Genomic DNA, 16,509 nt, shown 5'->3' on the forward strand with positions numbered 1-16,509 from the left:
AACAGTCGCTTCGTTCCCGCGGGGGGGGGGGGGGGAACAGTCGCTTCGTTCCCGCGGGGGGAGGGGGGGAGGGGGAACAGTCGCTTCGTTCCCGCGGGGGGAGGGGGGAGGGGGAACAGTCGCTTCGTTCCCGCGGGGGAGGGGGGGGGGGGGGAACAGTCGCTTCGTTCCCGCGGGGGAGGGGGGGGGGGGGAACAGTCGCTTCGTTCCCGCGGGGGGAGGGGGGGGGGGAACAGTCGCTTCGTTCCCGCGGGGGGAGGGGGGGGGAACAGTCGCTTCGTTCCCGCGGGGGGAGGGGGGGGGGGGAACAGTCGCTTCGTTCCCGCGGGGGGAGGGGGGGGGAACAGTCGCTTCGTTCCCGCGGGGGGGGGGGAGGGGGGAACAGTCGCTTCGTTCCCGCGGGGGAGGGGGGGGGGGGAACAGTCGCTTCGTTCCCGCGGGGGGAGGGGGGGGGGAACAGTCGCTTCGTTCCCGCGGGGGGAGGGGGGGGGAACAGTCGCTTCGTTCCCGCGGGGGGAGGGGGGAGGGGGAACAGTCGCTTCGTTCCCGCGGGGGGAGGGGGGGGGGGAACAGTCGCTTCGTTCCCGCGGGGGAGGGGGGGGGAACAGTCGCTTCGTTCCCGCGGGGGGAGGGGGGGGGAACAGTCGCTTCGTTCCCGCGGGGGAGGGGGGGGGAACAGTCGCTTCGTTCCCGCGGGGGGAGGGGGGGGGAACAGTCGCTTCGTTCCCGCGGGGGAGGGGGGGGGAACAGTCGCTTCGTTCCCGCGGGGGAGGGGGGGGGGAGACAGTGAGAAGGCTGCAAGTGCTAATGTGCTTTTATTAAAAAAATGTTCAAAAATTAAACAGCTAGAAAGAACTACAAAAATGGCCGAGTGCCAATGTTTTTTCCACACTGAGCATGCGCGAATGCTCCAACACGCACGCGCAGCGTTGCCGGCAGGAAAAGAAACTAATTTAAATAGTACCCGCCCCCTCCCACTTACAAAATCGGCGCGAGTGTAGGCTCTGCCCCCCCTGGGCGCCACGCCAGACAGACAAGGAGCTACAGAACGCTCAAGAATTGCGAGTTTTTTTTTAGGCGCCGTTTTAGGCGCGAAAAACGGGCGCCCAGCTCGGAGGGGCGCCCGTTTTTTATCCTGTGGAAACTTGGGCCCATAGTGATGCATCATGTTACAACTTTTCAAAACCCTTCACACAATGAATTATTTTTTTGAAGTACGCCTACTGCTATCCAAGTAAATAGAAGCATTATTAATTTAGTCACAATACCTACTCTAATACTTCATTTTTGCTGTCAATTTTAGCCACCACTTCGCGCAGCAATTTTGCTTTTTCTTCACTAGAAAAAAAAATGGAAAAAAGGTGAGACATGGCATAGGATACAACTGCAAAGATACAATGTTTCAAAATATTAAAACCTTTACAACACTTCATCTGTGTAAACCTATATAATATACGAGTTAGAACAAAGTGCCTATAAAAATTGTGGAAATAATGGAAAAAAAAATCTACAAATTCAAAGGGCTAGACTTTCCAATATGATTGGGCGATATTTCCAGCCTTGTGTTTTTTTAAATTTTTCATGATCGCTGGAATATCGCCCATTTTAAAAATGGCTAGTTTTGCCTTTTTATTTTGGGCGATAACCTTAGCGATGTAAAATGGGCCTTTAGCGATGTAATCAGTCGTGCAAGGCTGGCATCCATAGCAATGGCCGTTCTGCGCATGCATGGTTTTTTTTAAAGCAAAGAAGTTTTCCTGCGATTCGGGTGTTCAGGAATCATCTGCGCATACTCAGAAGGGTGAAAGAGAGGGAGGGAGAGGAGAGGAGAGAAGGGAAGCAGTCTGTTAACTTTGAGGATGTCTAGTGATATGAGTATGCAGCAGGAGGAGCTGTCAGGGAGAAGAAGGGTGAAAGCCTTCTTGGATGAGGCAAATGAGGTCCTTGTAAATGTGGTGGAGAATAGGTGGGGCCAATTAACCCAGGGTGGGTATGGGAAACCTCACCCCTGGACATATCAAAAAATATGGGGCAATATCGTCACAGTTGTTTCTTCTGTGGCCCACGATAGGAGTGAGGCAGACCAGTACCACAAGAGGTGGAACAGCCTGGTTGCTTCAGCAAGAATAAGTATTAAATTATTACATTTTAAATTGTAATAATGCACTGAATTAATTAGAATGTAAATCTGCCGGATTGTAATTAAGCTGGGTAATCTTGGGTAGCTTCCTTGCTAAGATTTGGACTGGGGTCTAATTTTGCTCAGATGCCTTGCATTTAATCAACAGTATTATTATTTAAAGGAATGGCTGGAAACAGACAGACTGTAAACATTCGGCATTTCTACGACTTTAGTTTAGGAGCATTTGTGTGTGCTGTGAGCAAGTCTTTAACTTGGGCACCGTCTCCTTTTTGGCTACGCTGATGGATGGGGCACGACTGAGCACTGAGGGGTCTGGTCACCTTTATCCAGACTGTGTCTCTCTGGCTGCTGTCACTCAATGACCCAGCCTGGACTGGGGGAGAGCTGCCCTGGCTCACTGTCTGCCCTGGGACACTTTGGGACATTAGCTCCGGTCACACGGAGGTCTCCGAGCACAGCCCGTGGACACAGTGCTCCCTCCCATTATACTCCTGTCATTGCTGAGCTCACCAACGATCGTGATTTCCCCCTTCCGGGGGACCTCTATCGATTCAAATAAACCGCCTACCTCCCGAAGCGCCGAATGGCACGGCCCGTGGATGGTGCCTTTCCTGGAGATTGTACACGAGATATTTGGTGTCAAGCATTAATTCCTAAACACGATCTTAAATATTTTCTCCGAACATAGATGTTGTAACCATGCATCCATTGTGGATTCAAACCGTATTACCATATTAGCATAGAACGTTAAAGTTATGAATGAATAGAATGTGGGGTGATTAATTATGGAGTAAAATATCTGTTGTGTTCCCGTAATAGTACCTAGTTAATTAGCTTATGCCATGCTCGTCACGTTTGCAGAGGAAGATATCTAAAAATCATGTGGAGCAGAGGCAGACCGGAGGAGGGCCTGCTGAGCTCCACCCGCTCACAGACTTAGAGGAACGTGCCGCAGCACCAGTAGGCACCCACAATCGTTCTGCCATCCGTGGTTGTGCAGATCCCGTTGTTGTACCACTTGAGTAATGTGTAAAGCAGTGGTAAACCAGTGGTAATTTAAAGAAATTTAATGGCATTTCATTATAACATATGAATGATGTAATGTTATACATGCAGGTAAAGGTGTCCAGCAGTCGGGAGCAGCGAGGCCCATAAAAGGGGCCCAGCAGTCGGGAGAAGCAGCGGAGGTCAGAGCTGAGCAGGTCGGGAGCAGTGAGATCCATAAAAGGGACCCAGCAGTCGGGAGAAGCTAGCTGGTGCAGGGTCATAAAGCAAAATAGAAGTAAAAAGAAATCGAAGTGTGACGTCACAGCCAAGCAGGTAAGTGATTGGTGAGTATTTTTTCTTTTTCTTTTTCCTTTTTCTTTTCTTATCAGTAGGAAACCTTTGGCATTGTTGACAAATTAAGTTAATCTAAGGGTTAAGTCATGGCAGGACAGTCCAGAGCCGTGTCATGGTCCTCCTGTGCTATGTGGGAAGTCAGGGACACTTCCAGTGTGCCTGGCTACTATGTGTGCGGGAAGTGCGTCCAGCTGCAGCTCCTTTCAGACCGATTTGCGGCACTGGAGCGGCGCATGGATTCACTCTGGAGCATCCGCGATGCTGAGGACGTTGTGGATAGCACGTTTAGTGAGTTGGTCACACTGCAGGTAAAGGTTACACAGGCAGATAGGGAATGGGTGACCTCCCTCCAAAATCAGGAAGAGCAGGGGAAGGTAGTGCGGGGGTTCCCTGCAGTCACCTCCCTCCAAAACAGACATACCGTTTTAAATACTGTTGAGGGAGATGGCTCATCAGGGGAAGGCAGCAACAGCCAAGTTCATGGCACCAGGGGTGATTCTGCTGCACAGGAGAGCAGGAAAAAGAGTGGGAGAGCTATAGTGGTAGGAGATTCTATTGTAAGGGGAATAGATAGGTGTTTCTGCGGCCGCAAACGAGACTCCAGGATGGTATGTTGCCTCCCTGGTGCAAGGGTCAAGGATGTCTCAGAGCGGGTGCAGGGCATTCTGGAGGGGGAGGGTGAACAGCCAGCTGTCGTGGTGCATATAGACACCAACGATATAGGTAAAAAACAGGATGAGGTCCTACAAACTAAATTTAGGCAGCTTGGAATTAATTTTAAAAGTAGGACCTCAAATGGTAGTAATCTCAGGATTGCAACCAGTGCCACGTGCGAGTCAGAGTAGGATTAGCAGGATAGTTCAGATGAATACGTGGCTTGAGGAATGGTGCATGGGGGAGGGATTCAAATTCCTGGGACATTGGAACCGGTTCTGGGGGAGATGGGACCAGTACAAACCGGACGGTCTGCACCTGGGCAGGACCAGAACCGATGTCCGAGGCGGAGTGTTTGCTCGTGCTGTTGGGGAGGGTTTAAACTAATATGGCAGGTGGATGGGAATCTATGCAGGGAGGCAGAGGGAAGTAAAAAGGGGGCAGAAGCAAAAGGTAGGAAGGAGAAAAGTAAGAGTGGAGGGCAGCGAAATCAAGGGCAAAAAGGGCCACATTACAACATAATTTTAAAGGACAAAGAGCGTCAAAAAAAGAAGCCTGAAGGCTCTGAGTCTCAATGCAAGGAGCATTCCTAATAAGGTGGATGAATTAACTGTGCAGATAGCTGTTAATGGATATGATGCAATTGGGATTACGGAGACATGGATCCAGGGTAACCAAGGCTGGGAACTCAACAATCAGGGATATTCAATATTCAGGAAGGATAGACAGAAAGGAAAAGGAAGTGGGGTAGTGTTGCTGGTTAAAGAGATTAAAGCAATAGTAAGGAAGGACATTAAGCTTGGATGATGTGGAATCTATATATGGGTAGAGCTGCGAAACACCAAAAGGCAGAAAACATTATTGGGACTTGTGTACAGACAACCAAACAGTAGTAGTAGTGAGGTTGGGGATGGCATCAAACAGGAAATTAGTGACGCGTACAATAAGGGTACAGCAGTTATCATGGGTGACTTTAATCGAGATATAGATTGGGCTAACTAAACTGGTAGCAATACTGTGGAGGAGGATTTCCTGGAGTCTATAAGGGATGGTTTTCTAGACCAATATGTCGAAGAATCAACTAGAGAGCAGGCTATCCGAGACTGGGTCTTGTGTAATGAGGGGGTATTAATTAGCAATCTTGTCATGCGAGGCCCCTTGGTAGAATTCTTCATTAAGATGGAGAGTGACAGTTAATTCAGAAAGGTAACTTCGATGGTATGAGACGTGAATTGGCTAGGATAGACTCGCGAATGATACTTAAAGGGTTGACGGTGGATAGACAATGGCAGACATTTAAAGATCACATGGATGAACTACAAAAATTGTACATCCCTGTCTGGCGTAAAAATAAAACAGGGAAGGTGGCTCAACTGTGGCTAACAAGGGAAATTCGGAATAGTGTTAAATCCAAGGAAGAGGCATATAAATTGGCCAGAAAAAGCAGCAAACCTGAGCACTGGGAGAAATTTAGAATTCAGCAGAGGAGGACGAAGAGTTTAATTAGGAGAGGAAAAATAGAGTATGAGAGTAAGCTTGTAGGGAACATAAAAACTGACTGCAAAAGCTTCTATACTTGTGAAGAGAAAAAGATTAGTGAAGACTAATGCAGGTCCCTTGCAGTCAGAATCAGGTGAATTTATAATGGGAACAAGGAAATGGCAGACCAATTGAACAAATACTTTGGTTCTGTCTTCACTAAGGAAGACACGAATAACCTCCTGAAAATGCTAGGGGACCGAGGGTCTAGCAAGCAGGAGGGACTGAGGAAAATCCTTATTAGTCAGAAACATAGAAAATAGGTGCAGGAGTAGGCCATTCGGCCCTTCGAGCCCGCACTGCCATTCAATAAGATCATGGCTGAATATTCACCTCAGTACCCCTTTCCTGCTTTCTCTCCATACCCCTTTAGCCATAAGGGTCATATCTAACTCCCTCTTGAATATATCCAATGAACTGCATCAACAACTCTCTGTGGTAGGGAATTCCACAGGTTAACAACTCAGTGAAGAAGATTCTCCTCATCTCAGTCCTAAATGGCTTACCCCTTAACCTTAGATGATTTCCCCTGGTTCTGGACTTCCCCAACATTGGGAACATTCTTCCTGCATCTAACCTGTCCAGTCCCATCAGAATTTTATGTTTCTATGAGATCCCTCTCATCCTTCTAAACTCCAGTGAATACAAGCCCAGTCGATCCAGTCTCTCCTCACATGTCAGTCCTGCCATCCTGGGAATCAGTCTGGTGAACCTTCGCTGCATTCCCTCAATAGCAAGAACATCCTTCCTCAGATTAGGAGACCAAAACTGAACACAATATTCCAGGTGAGGCCTCACCAAGGCCCTGTACAACTGTAGTAAGACCTCCCTGCTCCTATACTCGAAACCCCTAGCTATGAAGGCCAACAACACTCCATATCGAGTGGAGGGTAGCCAATGTAACCCCACTTTTTAAAAAAAGGAGGGAGAGAGAAAACAGGGAATTATCGACCGGTCAGCCTGACCTCAGTAGTGGGTAAAATGATGGAATCAATTATTAAGGATGTCATAGCAGCGCATTTGGAAAATGGTGACATGATAGGTCCAAGTCAGCATGGATTTGTGAAAGGGAAATCATGCTTGACAAATCTTCTGGAATTTTTTGAGGATGTTTTCAGTAAAGTGGACAAAGGAGAACCAGTTGATGTGGTATATTTGGACTTTCAGAAGGCTTTCGACAAAGTCCCACACAAGAGATTAATGTGCAAAGTTAAAGCACATGGGATTGGGGGTAGTGTGCCGACGTGGATTGAGAACTGGTTGTCAGACAGGAAGCAAAGAGTAGGAGTAAATGGGTACTTTTCAGAATGGCAGGCAGTGACCAGTGGGGTACCGCAAGGTTCTGTGCTGGGGCCCCAGCTGTTTACATTGTACATTAGTGATTTAGACGAGGGGATTAAATATAGCATCTCCAAATTTGCGGATGACACTAAGTTGGGTGGCAGTGTGAGCTGCGAGGAGGATGCTATGAGGCTGCAGAGTGACTTGGATAGGTTAGGTGAGTGGGCAAATGAATGGCAGATGAAGTATAACTTGGATAAATGTGAGGTTATCCACTTTGGTGGAAAAAACAGAGACTATTATCTGAATGGTGACAGATTAGGAAAAGGGAAGGTGCAATGAGACCTGGGTGTCATGGTACATCAGTCATTGAAGGTTGGCATGCAGGTACAGCAGGCGGTTAAGAAAGCAAATGGAATGTTGGCCTTCATAGCGAGGGGATTTGAATACAGGGGCAGGGAGGTGTTGCTACAGTTGTACAGGGCCTTGGTGAGGCCACACCTGGAGTATTGTGTACAGTTTTGGTCTCCTAACTTGAGGAAGGACATTCTTGCTATTGAGGGAGTGCAGCGAAGATTCACCAGACTGATATTCCCGGGATGGTGGGACTGACCTATCAAGAAAGACTGGATCAACTGGGCTTGTATTCACTGAAGTTCAGAAGAATGAGAGGGGACCTCATAGAAACGTTTAAATTTCTGACGGGTTTAGACAGGTTAGATGCAGGAAGAAACATAGAAACATGGAAAATAGGTGCAGGAGCAGGCCATTCAGCCCTTCCAGCCTGCACCGCCATTCAATGAGTTCATGGCTGAACATGAAACTTCAGTACCCCCTTCCTGCTTTCTCGCCATAACCCTTGATCCCCCGAGTAGTAAGGACTTCATCTAACTCCCTTTTGAATATATTTAGTGAATTGGTCTCAACTACTTTCTGTGGTAGAGAATTCCACAGGTTCACCACTCTCTGGGTGAAGAAGTTTCTCCTCATCTCGGTCCTAAATGGCTTACCCCTTATCCTCAGACTGTGACCCCTGGTTCTGGACTTCCCCAACATTGGGAACATTCTTCCTGCATCTAACCTGTCTAAACCCGTCAGAATTTTAAACATTTCCATGAGGTCCCCTCTCATTCTTCTGAACTCCAGTGAATACAAGCCCAGTTGATCCAGTCTTTCTTGATAGGTCAGTCCCGCCATCCCAGGAGTCAGTCTGGTGAATCTTCGCTGCACTCCCTCAATAGCAAGAATGTCCTTCCTCAAGTTAGGAGACCAAAACTGTACACAATACTCCAGGTGTGGCCTCACCAAGGTCCTGTACAACTGTAGCAACACCTCCCTGCCCCTGTATTCAAATCCCCTCGCTATGAAGGCCAACATGCCATTTGCTTTCTTAACCGCCTGCTGTACCTGCATGCTAACCTTCAATGACTGATGTACCATGACACCCAGGTCTCGTTGCACCTTCCCTTTTCCTAATCTGTCACCATTCAGATAATGGTCTGTCTCTCTGTTTTTACCACCAAAGTGGATAACCTCACATTTATCCACATTATACTTCATCTGCCATGCATTTGCCCACTCACCTAACCTATCCAAGTCACTCTGCAGCCTAATAGCATCCTCCTCGCAGCTCACACTGCCACCCAACTTAGTGTCATCTGCAAATTTGGAGATACTGCATTTAATCCCCTCGTCTAAATCATTAATGTACAATGTAAACAGCTGTAAATGTAAAAGGTAAAAAGAATGTTCCCAATGTTGGGGAAGTCCAGAACCAGGGGTCACAGTCTAAGGATAAGGGGAAAGCCATTTAGGACAGAGATGAGGAGAAACTTCTTCACCCAGAGAGTGGTGAACCTGTGGAATTCTCTACCACGGAAAGTAGTTGAGGCCAATTCACTAAATATATTCAAAAGGGAGTTAGATGAAGTCCTTACTACTCGGGGGATCAAGGGGTATGGCGAGAAAGCAGGAAGGGGGTACTGAAGTTTCATGTTCAGCCATGAACTCATTGAATGGCGGTGCAGGCTGGAAGGGCTGAATGGCCTGCTCCTGCACCTATTTTCTATGTTTCTATGTTTCTATACCATTTGCCTTCACCGCCTGCTGTACCTGCATGCCAACTTTCAATCACTGACGTACCATGACACCCAGGTCTCGTTGCACCTCCCCTTTTCCTAATCTGCCGCCGATCAGATAATATTCTGCCTTCCTGTTTTTGCCACCAAAGTGGATAACCTCATATTTATCCGCATTATACTGCATCTGCCACGCGTTTGCCCACTCACCTAACCTATTCAAGTCACTCTGCAGCCTCATAGCATCCTCCACCCAGCTTAGTGTCATCTTCAAACTTGGAGATATTACACTCAATTCTCTCATCCAAATCATTGTCTATTGTAAATAGCTGGGGTCCCAGCACTGAGCCCTGCGGCACCGCACTAGTCACTGCCTGCCATTCTGAAAAAGACCCGTTTATCCCAACTCTCTGCTTCCTGTCTGCCAACCAGTTCTCTATCCACGTCAGTACATTACCCCCAATACCATGTGCTTTAATTTTGCATACCAATCTCGTGTGTGGGACCTTGTCAAAAGCCTTTTGAAAGTCCAAATACACCACATCTACTGGTTCTCCCTTGTCCACTCTACCAGTTATAGCCTCATAAAATTCTAGAAGATTTGTCAAGCAGGATTTCCCTTTCATAAATCCATGCTGACTTGGACCGATTCCATCACTGCTTTCCAAATGTGCTGCTTATTTCATCTTTAATAATTGATTCCAACATTTTCCCCACTACTGATGTTGTGCTACAATTACCCGTTTTCACTCTCCCTTCTTTCTTAAAAAGTGATGTTACATTAGCTACCCTCCAGTCTATATGAACCGATCCAGAGTCGATATACTGTTGGAAAATGATCACCAATGCATCCACTATTTCTAGGGCTACTTCCTCAAGTACTCTGGGATGCAGACTATCAGGCCCCAGGGATTTATCGGCCTTTAATCCCATCAATTTCCCCAACACAATTTCCTGCCTAATAAGGATTTCCTTCAGTTCCTCTTTCTCGCTAGTCCCTCGGTCCCCTAGTATTTCCGGAAGGTTATTTATGTCTTCCTTCGTGAAGACAGAACCAAAGTATTTGTTTAACTGGTCCGCCATTTCTTTGTTCCCCATTATAAATTCACCTGAATCTGACTGCAAGGGACCTACGTTTGTTTTCACTAATCCTTTTCTCTTCACATATCTATAGAAGCTTTTGCAGTCAGTTTTTATGTTCCCAGCAAGCTTCCTCTCATACTCTATTTCCCCCTCCTAATTAAACCCTTTGTCCTCCTCTGCTGTATTATAAAATTCTCCCAGTCCTCAGGTTTGTTGCTTTTTATAGCCAATTTATGTGTGTCTTCCTTGGATTTAACACTATCCTTAATTTCCCTTGTTAGCCACGGTTGGGCCACCTTCCCCATTTTATTTTTACTCCAGACAGGGATGTACAATTGTTGAAGTTCATCCATGTGATCTTTAAATGTTTGCCATTGTCTATCCACCGTCAACTCTTCAAGTATCACTCGCCAGTCTATTCTAGATAATTCACATCTCATACCATCGAAGTTACCTTTCCTTAAGTTCAGGACCCTAGTCTCTGAATTAACCGTGTCACTCTCCATCTTAATAAAGAATTCTACCATATTATGGTCAGTCTTCCCCAAAGGACCTCGCACAAGACTGCTAATTAGTCCTTTCTCATTACATATCACCCAGTCTCGGATGGCCAGCCCTCTGGTTGGTTCCTCGACATATTGGTCTTGAAAACCATCCCTAATACACTCCAGGAAATCCTCCTCCACCGCATTGCTACCAGTTTGGTTAGCCCAACCATATGTAGATTAAAGTCGCCCATGATAACTGCTGTACCTTTATTGCACGCATCCCTAATTTCTGTCAGCATGAATTTTTGAAATTATGCTTGACAAATCTTCTAGAATTTTTTGAGGATGTAACGAGTATAGTGGATAAGGGAGAACCAGTGGATGTGGTGTATTTGGACTTTCAAAAGGCTTTTGACAAGGTCCTACACGAGATTAGTGTGCAAAATTAGGGCACATGGTATTGGAGGTAATGTATTAAGGTGGATAGAGAACTGGTTGGCAGACAGGAAGCAGAGAGTAGGAATAAACAGGTCCTTTTCAGAAATGGCAGTCAGTGACTAGTGGGGTACCGCAAGGTTCAGTGCTGGGACCCCAGCTATTTACAATATATATTAATGATTTAAACAAAGGAATTGAAAGTAATATCTCCAAGTTTGCAGATGACACTAAGTTGGGTGGCAATGTGATCTGTGAGGAGGAGGCTAAGAGGCTGTAGGATGATTTGGACAGGTTAGGTGAGTGGGCAAATGCATGGCAGATGTAGTATAATGTGGATAAATGTGAGGTTATCCACTTTGATGGCAAAAACAGGAAGGCAGATTATCTGAAGTGACAGATTAGTAAAAGGAGAGGTGCAACGAGACCTGGGTGTCATAGTACATCAGTCATTGAAAGTTGGCATGCAGTAAAAAAAAGAAATGGCATGTTGGAGTTCATAGCAAGAGGATTTGAGTATAGGAGCAGGGAGGTCTTACTGCAGTTGTACAAGGCCTTGGTGAGACCACACCTTGAGTATTGTGTACATTTTTGATCTCCTAATCTGAGGAAGGACATTCTTGCTATTGAGGGAGTGCAGCAAAGGTGATGGCAAGACTGACGTATGAAGAAAGACTGGATCGACTAGGCTTATATTCACTGGAATTTAGAAGAATGAGAGGGGATCTCATAGAAGCATATAAAATTCTGACGGGGTTGGACAGGTTCGATGCAGGAAGAATATTCCCGATGTTGAGGAAGTCCTGAACCGGGGGTCACAGTCTAAGGATAAGGGGTAAGCCATTCAGGACCGAGATGAGGAGAAACTTTTTCACCGAGAGAATTGTGAACCTATGGAATTCTCTACCACAAAGTTGTTGAGTCCAGTTCGTTGTATATATTCAAAAGGGAGCTAGATGTTTCCCCTATGGCTAAAGGGTTCAGGGGGTATGGCAAGAAGGCAGCAGTGGGGTACTGAAGTTGCATGATCAGCAATGATCATATTGAATGGCGGTGCAGGCTCGAAGGGCCGAATGGCCTGCTCCTGTTTTCTACTCTCAGGTTAATCATATGTAATGTCTCTCATTCACATTTATTGCAGTAGTGTTGCGCCTCGAACATATGCCAGCACAGCGCAAGCATTCTCATGTCTACCCTTCTCTTCTGATAACCTCCATTAGGTTTTGCAGTTACCCAGACGCAAAGGGAGACCCCTGCACCAACCCCTTCTCCGCTGCAGGTGGTCATCACCAAGGGTGAGGGACAGGAATCTGAGGAGGTGGAAGATGACCAGAGTTTTCATCTGTGGTACCTGCGACCACATCGTCGTCAACAGATGAAGTAGTGGGGTTAAGCGGCTTGCAGCAGGCCACTCCAAGGCAGCCAGTTCCCACGCCGACCCCGATTCGGCGAGGTAGGCACGCGCTGTGACAGGCAGATGCAAATGAGGACATAGTCTCACTGTCAAGGGCGAGAGCTCCTCCAGGCTTGGTGGGTTGACCAGCAACATTGCCACATTGTCTGTGCGAATAACGGAGGGCACGGAGCAGATAGTTGCAGCAATGGGGTGAACGACCGACTCCGTCGATGCTTTGCGGCTTGCGATTGTTTCGGGAGAAGGGTCTGCACCCCAAGGTTCCGCACCACCAAGCACCTCCCCTCCTCCGCACCACAGCAGTAGGCCTCGAGGTGCTCTGTTGCACGACATCTTGGTTTCATTACTCGGGAGTTAGTGGGAAACAGGGGCGTTACAAGGGTGGGTGGGTTCAAGGTGCAGGAGGGAAGTGTGGCTGCAGGTATGGAGGTGGTGGGGGTGCTGTATATTGTTAAAAAATAAAATTTTGTTGAATATTCACTGTTGGGGATGGTGGGAGGGTGTTATATTGTGTTAAAAATGCTGTTGACTGTTGGGGGTTGGGTGTTAATATATGTTTGCTTAAAAAAAATTAAAATTACGTCTTCAATTATTAAACATTTTTATTTAACTTTACAATTGTCATGAAGTGTCTTCTAATAATGCAAGGTAAAACATCAATACAATGGTTGGAATCGTAACGCAACTGTAACTTCACCAATATAAGTTCATGCAAAGCGTTCATTGCTGAGCTGCTGATTCAAGAGTTTTGCAGCTGCATAACTACCACGGGGCTTTTCAAGTGTTGTGGGGGGAGCGTGGGGGCATGGGTTCATCACCAGGCTGATTGTCCTCCCAGAGGTCCTCGTCCTCCTGTTCCGCTTTTCCTCTTTCCTGAGGTGGACCAGCAGTTCCATCTGGCAATTGTTGTCCTCTCCGGATAGCTAGGTTATGCAACATGCAGCACACCACAATGAACTGTGCAACATGCTCAGGGGGTCATTGTAGATTGTCTCCTGAGTGGTCAAGGCATCTGAAACACTGCTTAAGAACTCCATTTGTCTTTGACAATATTGCGTGTAGCTATATGGCTTTCATTGTAGCGCTTCTCGGCTTCTGTCTGGTTGACGCAGGGGGGTGGGGGTCATGAGCCAGCTGGCAAGGCCATATCCTTAAGGTCGCCGTTTGGAGCGTGGGCAGAAACATCGGCGGGGCCCAGGTATGACGGAGGAGCGGCGAGAGATCGCGACGGAGGAGTGACGAATGTTTTTGTGGTGGAGGAGCAGCGAGAGATCATGGCAGAGGAGTGGTGTGAGGTCACTGCAGAGGTCCAGCGAATGTTTGTGGCGGAGGAGCCGCGAGAGATCGTGGCGGAGATGCGGCAAATGAAGGTACGGGGCCCAGAAGAGCCGAGGGACCAGGGGCAGCACAGGCCAGCCCACACTGCGATATGTGCGCGCACTAGGTCCGTGCAGCAGATCATGTCTCCAGTCGTCCTGGTTTACCCTTGTTACTGGATAAAGGCCTAGCTCTGTCAAGCCCGTCTGGTGGCTGCTGGGCACGTTAAAAAAATCCACGCACAGGCATCTTCCACCCCTTCTATCGACGTTCAGGACTGGAATATTGGATGCTTCATTGAAACATCTGTGAACTCATGTGGAAGCAATTCATCCTCGTTCGAGGAACCGCCAAATGATGATGATTCTTTATCCCCCAGCATCCAACCGTGACCTTGTGGCTGACTCAAACAGGTCAGACACAGTGCTCTCACACAAAATGTACGCATCATGGATGCTCCCTGGAAAATTTGCATTTACTGCCATGATTATTTGTTTGTGTTCGACAACGAGCTGCACATTCAGGGAGTGGAATCCCTTTCGGTTCCGAAACATCTCTGCATCCCGGAAAGGTGCTCGCAGGGCGATGTGCATAGAGTCTATTGCTCCCTGCACCTTGGGGAAGTTTGCTATTCTTGAGAAACCCAAAGCCCTCTGTCTGTGCCTCCCTGGTCATAGGGAAGTTTATAAAGTCAATCCTGCGTGCGTAAAGGGCTTCAGTCACCTGTCGAATGCAGCAATGTGTGGCGTGCTGATAGATACCACAAATGTTGCCAGCAAAAGGCCTGAAATGAGCCCGATGTGTAGAAGGAAAGTGTTACAGTAACCGTAACCTCAATGGGCAGTGCGGTCCTGATGGTGCTGGTAGGCTGCAGATCTCCCTTAATTTGCTGGCATATCTCACTGATGACCTCCTTTCGAAATCGCAGCCTTCTAACGCACGTGTTAGCAGACAAGTCCAGGTATGATCGCTTATCCCTGTAAATGCGTTGGGTGTAACGTCTCCTCCTCCACAGCAGTCTGCCACCTCTTTGATTGGGCACATAATGCTCTTCAATATACCTTCTCCCATCTCTATTCTGCAGCATGTGATTAGTCATCAATACTGGTTGAGAAATTACAGGCCCCATTCACTATAAATGCTCTTAATTTGTCCTCAACTAATACAAATGTGATTAGATGATTGGCAAGAGTCAAAAAGGCCCTTAAAAATCACCCACAAATTGCTTCTCCTGATAAGCACCTGAAGCAGCCTTCTATTACAGATCCTCCGAGTTACAAAATGGTGTCCGTAGAGCCGAGTTAAGGTCAGGTGGTTGCAGATTTTCTTCAGCGTCTTTTTGGGCCAGCGATCATTTAGGCTAATTATGGGCGAAATGCCAAAAGTAGCGCTCGGCGATAATCTGGGCAATAATTGGGCGCTAGTTTCCATTATAAACACTATTCTCGGCCTTGCATGTCATGTATTTTTTTTTTAAAGTAGGCTGGGTGATGCTGTTCATTCATGTATGCTGAAAGTTACGCCGGTGATAAATGGGCTATAATTGGACACTAGTTTTCACTTTTCAGCAAATATGGGCGATAGCCTGCATCTCAGCGCCTACATGGGCGATAAATGGGCATCAATGTAGCGAAAGTCTAGCCCAAAATATTCTTGATAATTAAAATAGTTTGGGCTCAAAATTTAGACCATGCAATAATTCTAATTAGTAATTTAAATAAAACAGCACACATGCTTTTTTGGCACAATTTCCAATCAAATAGAATAAAGAGCAGACTGTATTGAAAACTTGAAATAAATATATAAAATAAAGGATATGCATCTTGAAAGAGGGCAATAGAAAGATAGGTTAAAACCTCAGAAACCGTTGTCAGACAAAACCTGAAACTTTGACTTATCTTTTTCATGTTTTAGACATACAAATGCAGATAAAAATGTTATGGTAAGCAGATCATTGGATCTGATCATTCATTCTGTCTTACTATGAGATGGAGGTTTGCACGGCATCAAATTCTCTTAGCTCTCCAAAAACAAATTAATTGAATCTTGAACACATTTATATACTATTCACATCAACCCTTGCCCCGATAACCTATTCAACAGCAATCACTATGTAAAAATGTTCCACCAGACTTCCCTTCTTCCTCAGTTTCAATCTTCTATCCACTGGTATTTGAACCCTCAGCTAGCATTTCAGCTTTGGCAACCCCGTTCAACCTCTCACGTCTATGATTTCCACCACCTAGAAGGACATGGGAACACCTTCACCTCCAAGTTACACACCATCCTGACTCGGACACATATTGTTGTTCCTTCATTGTCACTGGGTCAAAATCCTGGAACTCTTAACAGCATTGTAGGAGCACCTTCACCACACGGACTGCAGTAGTTCAAGAAGGCGGCTCACTACCATATTCTCGAGGGCAAGTAGGGATGAATAATAAATACTGGCCTCGCCAGCTACATCCCTATCTCCAGAATGAAAAAAATAAATCTTCAATTAGGTCATCTCAAAGTCTCCTCTTTTCCAAAAAGGGAACAAAGCCAAATTCCCAGAACTTCCCTCAAGATTTACATACTGTATTTGCAAAGTAGTATGTAGTGCCAGAAAATAGCCCTTTTCGTTTTTTTAAGCAAGCGAAGAAAACCCCAGTTGTGGTACTCTAACGTTTAAAAGGACTAATTTCAAAGATCCCATGCTTAATTTTCAGTAACATAGCGCTACAGAAGCTGCAA

The 16,509-nt window shown here is 46.6% G+C and overlaps 1 protein-coding gene across 3 annotated transcripts in view; it reads right to left on the minus strand.

Moving 5' to 3' along the window:
• Positions 1–16,509, minus strand: part of ptpn23a (protein tyrosine phosphatase, non-receptor type 23, a) — a 122,300-nt gene that overhangs the window by 36,130 nt on the left and 69,661 nt on the right. For all 3 annotated transcript variants that reach the window (XM_070895032.1, XM_070895018.1, XM_070895026.1), the window contains one exon: positions 1,273–1,338. In XM_070895032.1, coding sequence (XP_070751133.1) covers positions 1,273–1,338 — 66 coding nt within the window. The remainder of the gene's footprint in view (positions 1–1,272; positions 1,339–16,509) is intronic.

Source organism: Pristiophorus japonicus, chromosome 1, assembly GCF_044704955.1.
Source record: "Pristiophorus japonicus isolate sPriJap1 chromosome 1, sPriJap1.hap1, whole genome shotgun sequence".
Classification (NCBI taxonomy): Eukaryota; Metazoa; Chordata; class Chondrichthyes; family Pristiophoridae; genus Pristiophorus; species Pristiophorus japonicus.